The sequence below is a fragment of the Anopheles marshallii genome, chromosome 2, assembly GCF_943734725.1.
Source record: "Anopheles marshallii chromosome 2, idAnoMarsDA_429_01, whole genome shotgun sequence".
Classification (NCBI taxonomy): Eukaryota; Metazoa; Arthropoda; class Insecta; order Diptera; family Culicidae; genus Anopheles; species Anopheles marshallii.
The window spans coordinates 19,552,086-19,564,546 of record NC_071326.1 but is presented as its reverse complement, the minus strand read 5'-3'; the positions used below and the strand labels follow the sequence as shown (position 1 = coordinate 19,564,546).

Here is a 12,461-nt window from a genome sequence, read left to right as displayed (position 1 = left end):
GATGTTGTGGTAAGGTGCGCTGCCATTATGATATCATGTGCTGCGTTTATTATGATAAGCGGTTGAATTGTTTTCTCATCTAAAATAAACCCCTGCATTGTAGTAATATAAGAATTTCGATATAACTTGTTATCGTTTTATTAACATTTCAAGAAATATCAAACATATCCGAAAGGCTGGAAGGAAACCGAGGCAAAACCGAGCAGCAATTTAAGGCAGCCTTGCAGAACTCGACACCCAACTTCCTCTGTCGATTCTACTAAACATGTGTGCACACACTCGCAACACAAAGCCAACCCTTGTACAGGAACATTGCAAGTGGAAGCAATTGGAAGTGATGAAAAAAAAATCATGAAGGAATTCCTTTTCTCCACACTCAAATGACGATTGACGGTCATGTTGCAATTGCATTCGTTGGCAAAATCCATCCACGAACGCAAAGCCAAGATCAGTTGACAGTCGCTACAGGAAACGGTTGGCGGAACGGAGTGGTATATGTTTTGGGTTATTTTTTTCTGTCTTCTCTCATTTTGGTTTTATTTCGTTTCATTTTCTGAAACCCATTTAACTTCCCTTCACTCCCGAAATGCCGTGTACCATTGTTGGGCGAATTGTACACGAAGGAGTGGAACAGAGAAGCAGTGTCATAAAAAATAGCCAAGAATGCACTTAAAACTGCACTCCCCAACTGGAGTGTAAAACGATTAAAACGAAATTAAATCCCACAAGGCTAGGGCCAGACAATTGGACGCTTGCCCACACGGTATACGCATGTGGGGACAGATGATACCGGTAAAGGAAAATAAAAAAGGCGAAACGAATTTGCAGCAAAACCTCGGGATATTCGAGAACGGAACATTGAAGTTGGTTTGAAATTGTACAGGGTTTTCCAAAGGTCCCAAGTGCTAAAGATTGTTCACTGCTTTCCTTATTAACAACCTGTCTTAGGAACCTGTCCGCAGAGCTATTATTGGCATGGCCACATGAGCTTATAGTTGCAGCATTACGATTTAATGCTGGGTTAGTGCCAGACTCCACACAACAGCAACGGTATCAAATCTCATCCCGGCGCTCAACCGGCACCTCTACCAATACTCCATTGGACGGCCGCCCCCCGATCCTCCATAACCTCAACTTGATTCTCCAGCTCACGGATAAATAAATGACGAGGAATGTCAGAAGTTTCCAACTCTCAAGAAACGCTGAGATTACACTGACACTTCAGTGTCTTATGTGTTATTTTTTCCCAAACTAACTCTCCTAACGCCCGATAGGTAAAAGAATGTCTTATAAGCTTCGTTTATCACTTTTTTATTGTAGTATCTCAACGATGTTAGATCACCCCATAACAGCCTAGACCCACCCGGGAAGTTCATGACAAGGATGGAGAAATCAATAATGTCTCCACAATCCAAAAAAGCAAGCAAAAAAAATGTTTGTCACCAATCGTTAGTAACCGCAACAAGGCGCGTGACCGAACGCAAGAAATGTTTCTGTTAAGCAAAAATGGTATCCGCTAAGGATAAAGGGGATAAACTATCCGGCATCATAAAATGTTTATGAACTTCGCGCCGCTGTGATGAATAATGGAGTGTAATTAAATCTTGCTTTCCATGCGAAATGGAGTTCTTGGTTTGAGAAGAACTGAGCCGAAGACAACAATGTGTTCGTTCCATTTTCCTCTATTGAAATATTCACTAGCTAATCAATAGCACTGTACAGTCTACTGCATTTTGGTACAACATTTAATAGAACAAGATGACAATTATAATAAAACCATGGCGAAACTTTTCGCGCATCATCCAAAACATTATCCGCAACTGAGCAACAATCTCATCCCTCGATGAAATAGCCCAAGCAAATGGGACGAGACACCGGAGACCGGCTCCAAAGAAGCACCCAACAAGATTGCGACGAGAAAATCGATACCAGCATTCGCCGTTTTGGCGTGACCCAACATCCCAACCGTGGAGCGCTGGCCGGGGGGTTAAAGATGCGCCCCGTTTGGACGCTGATGGAGTGCCCACTTTCGGCGGCAAATGTACTTGACGACGAAAATCAGGCAGCCACCAGCCCAGGACGAATCGCTCTTTTGAAGCGGTGTGGAGCAAATTTATCCCTTGCCCCAACAACGTCCTGGTGCGTTTCGCATCCCGGCACCGATGACAGTTGTGAGAGTGAGAATGAGACATCTCACACGGTAAGCTATCGGTGGGGGATGATTCTCATCCTTCCGTACTTCATGCAGCTGAACACGAACATTCGACAGCTTAGTACACGGTTCTGTAACAACTTAAATGAAAAGTTTATGCCAGCTTCTTCATACAAGATTGTTTCACCCGGTTTTTTTCACAAGCGCAACCAGTGAGTTGTTTATCTCACCGGTGTTATCAGGCGGTGTGCCATGTTGAAACGTCAAAAACAGTAGAACGAAACGTCTAGCTAAATTAACAGAATGATGCTATTAAGATAAAGCGAAAACCTCACTGTGATAAGCGCTCAGATATCGTAAGAATTTTCCGATGTGCGCGGTGAGTGGAAGACAATTTCACCCCCCCGGTACCAATCACATGGTCACTCTGTGTGTAGTTGCGTGTTGTATGTTGGTATGAGTGCGTTTATTTCCCCATTTTCCACCAAAATATTTAGGTCAATGCGGCAAGGAAAAGGGGGGTGGGGAGAGGTTTTGGACGCCCTTTCACACGTGTGTCACAATTTCCTTCATATCTCCGATTGGGAATTCTCACAAAATTCTAACTAAACACTCTTCAAAAACATTTTAAAATCACATTACAATAAACACCAGACCAGGGGCACAGGCATACAGGGCGGAAGGACAAGAGTTTTTTTGGCTACGCGCTTATATAATAGCGTTTGTTTATTTTCGCCAAAACGCAAATATCCCCTTGCAGTGCTCCCTCTATTCCGCACCGTTCCACCATCACTGCACGTGCTACACACACACACACGGTTTTGTTTCCACAGGACGTTATCAACCTTCTTTCTCTCTTCCGTCTCGTGCGACCCCCGTGGTGATGGCGTGGCTCTGCCGAGTTGTGTCCGACTCGCGCGAGTTTTCAAAGCGTATTGACAAGCGTAGGGCAAGATTTTCCACGGTGGGTGTGCACTCAGCTCAGAACACCGTAGCACTCTCATCGCCATCACCAGTGCACGATAGCTGAGCACCCGACGATGAGCACGCTACCAAGTGGAACGAAGGTGAAGGCAATGGCCCCAACACCGCCCACTATCTACACTACCGAAGAGTCACGAGACTTGCGTGAAATCAGCGCTAGTGTTGTGCCGTTTTCGGCAACCAACTTTAAAGTGTCGTAGGACGCCCAAATAATATCTTCAACCCTTAAAAAAAAAAAAAAAACAATAAACTTTTTTTTTCATTTCCGCTAGACATTATACGGTGGCGTGCCACCAAAAACCTTCCGTTGGGTGTTCACTTTCAGTTGCTCAAGGTATCGTAACGGGCCTGTCGCCCTCTGGGAGGCCCTTTACTGAATGAAAATAGTAAACAACTGCCCGGCACGGAGTGTGTTGTAACTTTACGACGCAAATACTACAAGCCAACACACACGAAGGGGCCACGAAATTGGAACACGTGCAGCGAATGGATAAGCCAGCGGCGATAGGGATAGCCGTGGTGTAATGAAACAATCGGTATGAATGGTTTGTTAGCTCCTGTATATTAATTTCTATTAATTCTCTGTACAATTACTTTGTCTAAAAACACGCAAAAAAATTATCGTCAAGAGTAAGAGTGCAATAGAGATTTGGGAATACGCTACGGTCAATCACGGCTAATCCAGATCAAGCGCAAAAGCTTTTTAAATCCCTTTTACACGTAAAAGAGCAGTTCACATTTTGATTGTTATCGAATAATTCAAGCAAGAAAACCAAGCGAAACCAAACCATTACCCTTACCAGCAGCGAGATTTTGAGAGCATTTTTCCCCTTGGCTGGTTCTATTTGGGGGCGAAACAAAAGGTTTAGAAAGTGAACCTTAAATAATGGTGGAAAGAAGTACAAAATGATCTTCTTCTACGGCGGAGTGTCCTGCTGTCATTTCCGCACAGCTTTCCATTTACACGGAGATAAAAGCTCCTTGATATTGAAAACGCTTTAAAACTCGCCGTATTCGCAAGCAGAAACGACGCAAAACATCATACCGTAGGGTGGCGTACGTGACATTCAGCCGTATACACCACCATTCCGTATCCACCGGAAAAGCACTGGAGAAGCGAGAAAATGCCAAGCGCGGGAAAACACCTCACAGAAAGCGGTGAGAACCGGCGCGCAGACGCCCCAGCGAAGCGTTCCGAAACCGAGCGAGTACGGGGGCAACCAGGACAGAAAGAGCACGAAACAAGCGTATGCCATTTTGGTTGAGTAACGAACAGAACGACGGGCGGCAACAGCAGAAGAAAAAAATACTTCAAGGAATGTAAACATCGGCTCGGGTTGGGACATTCTTGCACCAAGCATTTCACCGTGAGCGTCTGGGGTGAGCATCGTCATCGTGAGAAAATGAGTTCCAGCACCAAGGTGTGCACCAGTGGTCCGAGGGGAAATCGAGCACCAATATTCGATGATGTTTCGGGAAATTAAAAGCGAGAGTGAAAAGCATCCAACTGTCCTTGAGTGAGGAAACGCACACGGACGGGCGACTTGGCGTCTCCATGCGGGTAGTCGGGTGAGCAAGGGGGAAAAGGCTGACAATTTTCCCTCGCTTTCCTTTATGGGTTTTCTTTTTTCGAACGCCGTCGAACATGTTATCGGATCGGATCGGAGTAAGTAACGTTTCTGAGGTAATTTTCACTGAAAAATGTTTCCCATTTCCCTGAGGTGAATGAAAAACGGAAAAAATCAACTTTATGTATTACACGCGTCCATCCCCCGCAGGGGACTCTTTAGTCAACGAATATTATACGGCTGTGGGAATATTGTACAACAGATACACAATACATTCTCATTTGTTTATACCTTTACCCTACCAACCGGGTGAAAGGTTCCATCGGCACAATCCTGCTTGTTGCATTTGTTTTGACCTTCGTAATTTGTGTGCTGTTTCCGACACCCGTTCGCTGACAATATCTCCGGGTAGTCGCATTGTGCTGTCACATTATGCATAGAAACCTATTGTACTTCCTCTTTTGCTGCTCAGCAGAATTATCATTGAAGGTGGTTTTTTTCCCAGCTACATCCACACTTTTTCCTCACGACTTCTCGACAAGGCCGTGTGTTTGTGTTTGGCAGAAAAAGAATAACGTACAGGCAGGTCTTAGCGAGTTTATGCAAAGAATAGAGGAAGAGCACCAACAAAAAAAAACATATCCTCTGCTACCAAGAAGTATCCGACCATAGACAAGCATGAAAGACACGTGCCCAACGGTGCAGCACTAAACTTCTTCCGGAGGGTTCTTTTTTTCTTGTCGCACGCCGGATGTTCTTCTGTTCCTTTGGTAGGCATTAAGCCAAGGATCTACACAAATTACTCTTGTCAAATTACGGTATATGGGCAACTTTATGCTGGCAACGATTAGAGAACGGTGTGGACACATGTTCGGAGTACTCTCTCTAGAGCCCGGGTGTTATATTATATGAAGTTCCTGGAATTAGTGTCCTTTTTCGGGGGGGAAGGATTACATCGTGTAGGATGCAAAACAGTCGTTTGTAGGGGAAGTGGAATGTTTTTTGGCACAAAGTTTACTCACAGTTGGGGACATTTTTCCCAGAAGGTATAACATAAATAAATTTGTACAACAATCTCATGAACCGTTTTTTGTTGTGCAAAAATAAACTAAACACATGGAGATCTGTTGGAATATTCCTACGACTTTTCCATGCCACCAAGCAAACGTTAATAAAATGAAATAATTCATTCTAGATGCTGTACAGTCTTCTCACAACCCCAAACGGCTCGCTAGCAACTACATTCGGTGACATTAAGACTGAATTACCGGGGTGGGTTGTCCGGAGTCTGGAGTCTGGTTTCATCTGGTTCGGGATAATGCATCAATCAAATGGCGAGAGAAACCTAATTAATTTCCCATTAGGATGATCGATCGGCTTGTTTTTGTTCCATGCGCGCTTTACTAAGGTGATATAAATGAGAAGTAAACATTTCCATTGCACGTTCCAAGGCGAATCATCAACTGGAATGTACATCTGTATGGACGTTCTTATGGTGTGTTGTTTATATGATGTTTATAAACTGTGGCCAAAGTTATCTAAGCCCGCAACTAACTGGAAGATATCGGAAAAGGATGATCGAACAAAGCGTGAGCTAGGTGAAGAAGGGGCAGAGAGATGCTAGCAAGATGCTAGCTTCACACGAACGGACCGGACCAATCCCCCGTACGCACGACTGACTATCCAGCTACGGATAAATAAAATCACAGAAAGCCATAAATGGCAGGCCTTTTAGAGACCTCTTGAGGTTGTTGTGCCGATAGTAAAGAATGTCTAAAATAATGGTTGAGCAATTGCTGGAAAGAAAAACGTTAGCACAATAACAAGACGGTACGACAAAGTTTTTCAAACAAAACTAATGATTAGAAAAAAAACAAGACAAAGAACCTTCAAAGGCACAAACGGTTCGAGAAGAAATTGAACGAAAATGCTGGATGAAATATTGCTTTTACATTTATTTTGACACAAAATGAAACCTTCTGGGCTAATAGAAACTACTAGAATACAGAGCTAATGAAGCCGCGGACACAAAACAAAAGGAAGCAAAGGATGTAAATTTACTTTTGAACTCTCTTTCCCGTGGGAAGGATCATACTTCCGGTCCAAGCGGAAGCAATCAAATTAGGTTGTCGTTGCGTTCAATTTTGTTCGTTTGCCAGCTAGCTGAGACAACGAAATGGACCTTCACCTTCATGGAAAAGGAAATAAGCAGCAATAAGAAACGGAAAATAAAATCCTCGAGCATGAAAACTACCGCAGAACCAGGGTGTAGCGGGAAAGTTATTTTTGTCCCCATCAACATCACGAGAGACGTGTCCAAATCGTGCAATCGTCTGACACGCGTGCGGTTTTATGTGTCACCATGATCTTCAATGCTGGTATCCGTTTCCATTAGCACTGTACATGGCTCACACTCAACCACGCACTGAACGCACCGCTCTGACGCTTGCGGTCCCGAGGGACGGCAGTATAATTGATCGGTTGGCCAACGGCGTCAATTCGGACAATTAAAATTAATAGAAGGTGAAATTGATTGCACAATAAACACCACAAACAAATACGCGTACGTGTGCAAACACAGCAGGCTAGAAAAATCTGGTGTGACATGCGCGGGGAACTGATCGGAGTGTAACCAAATCCAACTCCGTAGAAACAGCTTCCTGCGTACGTGTGCGTAAAGGGCAACATTCAGCAAATGCACAGCAGTAAGCGAGTGATCACGATCATGCGTCAAAGCGAAGACCCGCGAGGATCGTGGATTGATTGTGATCGAGAGCAAAAGAGAGACGCACGGCAGCGCTATAAATGCAGCTCAGTTTAGGGGGTCACACACCCTGCTGCTCGATCGCTGAGTAAACAACACGGTTGCGTAGAAGTATAGTATGGCAGCATGCGTATTGGTGGTGCTCCACTCAACTGGAGGTTACACACTGGGCCCCCGGTAGCGGAGCGTTTGAAAGTCACGTAGACACACCGCACAGCGGCTGGGTTCGGGGAACGGGGCAGATATTAGGGGTATTACACCGAAGGCTTCTAAGAGAGCGGGGTTTCATAGTGTTAGATGGAATTTTCCCAAAAAATAAAACAACACTACAAACAATAGGAACCGCAATGCACGCACACAGCTATCGCTTCTCACGTTCGTAAAAGTGTCTTGAGTAGATTTGACAGCGGCATTGGATGGAGTTCTTCGGTTAAGAATAAAATGGAACCACTTGTGTTCGGAACACTATCACTATGCATTATCTTTTCGCCATACCATGCACCATGAATGGGTGTGGAACACTCAGCGTTTTTGAGTTGATTTTTTTAACAGTGAAACACCAAAGCACACAATTCGAACTGGAACTATATTGCAAACGTCACTACGCAACGATACAAATCGAGTAAATTCGAGCTTCGTCTTTCACTTTCATTCGCTTCAAATACCAATGAGCAAATGGGTGAGACGGGGACCCGTTCGAACAAACTAACCCTAACGTCAATGCACTATGGGCGAAATATGGGAAATCAATCGCTAAATATTAAAAGTTTCATAGTTTCATTTATTCGTATAAATTTTGAGTGTTCTTTTTGGAACAAATGAGCCTATATTAAATGACAAATGAGAAAGAATGTTACGTGGATACGAATGGTCTTAAGCGCCTCAAGCGTTCATTAGTTGCCATCTGAAGGAAAGGAAATCTTTTATTATTTCGACAGAATTATTTAAATAACATTATAAAACATAAATTTATAGCAGTCATTCCTAAAGTAACCAAATAAAACAATAAAATTTATACGAACGATAAACACAATCACTACAAAAAATAACAGAAATAAAACATTTATCCTTATTACTTTCCAAAAAAACTATTCCCATAGTGGTAGAAATAAGTTGTAAAAGGGAACGAACAGATTCCATCACGCACACTGTCACAGCACACGATTCACACGCAGTTCATTGGATTAAATAATACACCATATGGATGTGTGTGTGTGTGTGCGAGTTACATGCAGTAATAAAAAAATCACACACACACGCAAACAAATGCCGATCGAGTGCGGCGTTAAAGGAAAACAAACCATTTTTTCACCTTCTCACCTTCGATTCCTTTGCTTGGAGCACATGGCCAAAAATGCAGTTTATGTTAAAAAAAATTGAACTGTTCTTGTGAGGCTGTATCAAAAGGTGTGTTACCTTTTATAGACATTTCGCCACTTCAACACAAAAATGCATCCAAACACAATGGAAAACCGGCATTTAGCCATGCGCTACCAACACCATCTCCAACCGCGCTTCTACATGTGCAAAAGCTGCGCAATAAGGACCCACACATCACACAGCGGCAGTTCCTCCTTCTTGTCCCGTTTTTGGGTTCTTGTTTTCTCGAACAAATTTGATCACCCTTCCGCAATAAACCGGTTATTCGTTCGATGTTGTTTTCGAATCGAAATTGAACCATCTAGATGTAACTCGGCCGGTGTGTTAGTGTGTCATACAAAGGGTTAGATAATATTTAACGGCATACCCAGGAAAAGAGATGTTTTCGACCCTGAAAATGGAGGAAATAATACACGTGGCAAAGGGATGAAACAAACAAACAAGATAACCAGTTTTCACCGGCTCGTTAAAAATAGCGGAACAATGATGTAGGTGTCCGGGAGCGGGTGTGACTTGAGGTTTTCAATTTGGCTTTTGTTTACAAAACGTCTCCTCAGGCCGTTCCACCGCTCCACGGTACGATCAATCAAACTTGCGAGGGAAGGTTGCTGTACCTTTTCTACATCGATATTTGACGTTTATTTTATCATTTGACCACACCGTAAGCAGTGAATCATACTGATAAACACACTCGACTACGTTACGACCTTCGGTTGCTTTAAAAATGAAGTAAACAATACCGATGGCAGTTGTGTGTGTGTGCTTTTTTCCGGTACAAAATTACATTCGATTTTAACAAAACTCTAGCGGCCTGTTTTATATGCAACTGCTGCAGTATTAAGTTTCAATAACAGGAAATTCTGAGCAAGAAGCAACACAAAAAAAAACGCAAAGGAAGGTGTAACCAAGAGCCACGGCGCGAGAACACACACACCCGAGGAAAGTAAGACGCAATCGGCAAGAAAACAAAACAAATCTCACACTACTACACATACACACCCCTCCGCTACGGTAAAACCGTTTCAAGGTTACTCTAAACCACAACAAGTTCCTCCAATGGATATTCTTCCTCTCCTCTTCTTGGAATTGTGTTTTTTTTTTCGCTCACACCTTACCAACCGGCGGAATTTTTTACTCCGCTTCCCATTGCCATTTTACGCTTTACACGCAAATTTATCGCATTTTTGCTTTGCATTCAATATCGCTGCCTTTTTTGTCGGTTTTAACACCAACCCGTGGGGCGTTGTGTTTCCCAGCAGTAAACAGTGAGGTAAACGCATATTACGATGAAAACAACAAAAGAAATAAAAAAACACTTCCAAACACACGGACACTACCAAAGGCAGGAGGCTCGTTGGATAATACCAACGCAACAGCCACTGCGGATGTGTGCGTGCAATGTTTGGTAGTAGCGTCACACAGCCGGTTGAACAGCAAAACCAAAACAAACGCGTAATCAACCCTTCTGAACGGATGACGGAGACACGGCGATCGGTTGGCGCCCGTTTATCCGGGTTGATGGTTTTATGGCGGTTGATTTTTCTCTTCACTTCTGCCAGTTTGTTTTCGCACAACGTGAATGTTTGTGTGTGAATAAAGAAGCATTTTGTAGAATAAACTTTTAATTATCACCTTATACAAAAATTTTCCAATAAATTCTTCAAAACTTGTAATGGGTAAATAATAATTGACAGCAAAAAAATACGCGACAATTTTGCGTAAATGATGACGTGTGATCGATGGGATAAATTATTAGACAAGTGTACTTCACTGCAAAATGCAATCCAAGCACGAATAACGACAAATTGCACGTACAGGAAGCACCCAATTGTGTGCAACTGGCCGGTTATGCGCTAGACACCAGACAGATGTGCATCGTTCACATTTAGTTTGACGGAAGGGTGGAGATAAGTAAACAGATGCTTCACGTCACTTGTATTTCTTCGATGACACTTAACGCTTGACAAGGAAATGCATTTAACGAATCGTAGAGTTTCTGACTGATCGATAATACGGGTATGAAAACAAACAGTAATCAAATACGTCTTTACTTACATTGGACGGCTAGTTGTTGCTGATGTTGTGCGGCAGCTTTCTGTAGAATGAAACAAACAGAGGAATGGAAGAACATTAAATGCTTGTCGATCAAATACGTACACCTGTTGCTTACAAAAGAAAGAATCTTGATGTGGTACATTGGTTAAGCTTGAATTTAACATCTCATACTATAGTGTATTACTATCCGTGAACTTTCGCTACCATCTTATGTATGACGTTTGTACGCCTATGGGTATGCTATTTGTTGACGCCAAACGTCAAATGTTTGATGAAAATGTAGTAATCCTAGACTAGGGAGACTCTGGGTTGGTTTTATAGATATTAAGAGTATTACATCCAATCAACTGCTGTCTACTACATTGTGTCTTTGTTTCTACGCCTGTAGGTATGCAAAGTGCAACGAACACTAGAACGATTTATTTTATTTTATTTATTACGGTCTATGTCGTACTGTAGAGCCAAGTCTCGACTGAGGTTTATAAACCTGCAACACCAGAACTACTAAGCGTTTTTTTATTAGTTTACAATGATACTTTACAATTTCAAAGAGCTGAATGTTGCTTTAATACATTTTTCACAATTCTCACTGTAGAATAGGTATATGTTTTATAGAATAGAACTGTGTTTTTCTCTAAACTTCTTATGAAAAAATTAAACCTTCACGACAAAAAGACCTAATTGGTAATACTAGTGTTCAAACTCGTACCTATAAGAAAGTGATTCTGATAAAGATACTGTTGGCAAACTGTTGGATATTTCGCATTTATTAGATGCAATAAAACGATTTTCTTACAATCATTAACGCCTGCACACCGGACCTCTGGAGGGCTTCCACGTCCAACGAGCGGCTACGATGTTGTCGGCCGGGAAGTTCCATACCACCCGATTGCCGCCGGAGCAGCTTATTTTTCAGGTAGGTCGACATCTTTCGACCCGATTCTGTTAGCTACTTTTCCCTCCACTGTTTCGAGTGATTCTATCACAGACCAACGCACAGTCTGGAGAATTTCACAAACACATACACACACATACGACGTTTGCTCGAAATGTCCGAAACACCTTTATGAACATAGACAAAAATGAATCGCCGTTTGTAATAAGTAACTTGCCGAATAAATTTACTCCAGACAAATGTAGCTCTTATCGCTCTGTACTCTTCCTTTGCTATCTTGTCCTTAATTCTGTGCGTCTGTCCAAAACTCACGTGTCTTTTCAAGCAGACATTTTTGATGAGAATGCACAGATAAACCATTCCATCAGTACACAACACGCGTAAGCTGCTGGCGATAACAGAAAACATTGCCGGAACACCAACATTTTCCGCCATCGATTACAAACCAAACCAGGCGAACGGGTTCGATCGGTGTCTTATCAGCAATTTTGCCTCTGTTATTGCCATGCATAATTGTACTACTTATCTGCGTTCAGTTTCAAGATGCTGTTATTGTTTATTTCCTGTAGATAAACCTGTAAGGTGTTCTTACAGAATGCATTTTGTGGTATTCCTGAACAGCCCACCAGTGGACTACAACCTTCCAAGAGGAATGAGTTGAAG

At 42.7% G+C, this 12,461-nt stretch overlaps 1 protein-coding gene across 1 annotated transcript in view; it reads right to left on the bottom strand.

Annotated features, from left to right (window-relative positions):
- LOC128709180 (uncharacterized) overlaps positions 1 to 12,461 on the bottom strand; it is a 44,870-nt gene that overhangs the window by 21,726 nt on the left and 10,683 nt on the right. The window contains exon 5 of the mRNA XM_053804164.1: positions 10,904 to 10,943. Within this exon, the coding sequence (XP_053660139.1) occupies positions 10,904 to 10,943 (40 nt within the window). The remainder of the gene's footprint in view (positions 1 to 10,903; positions 10,944 to 12,461) is intronic.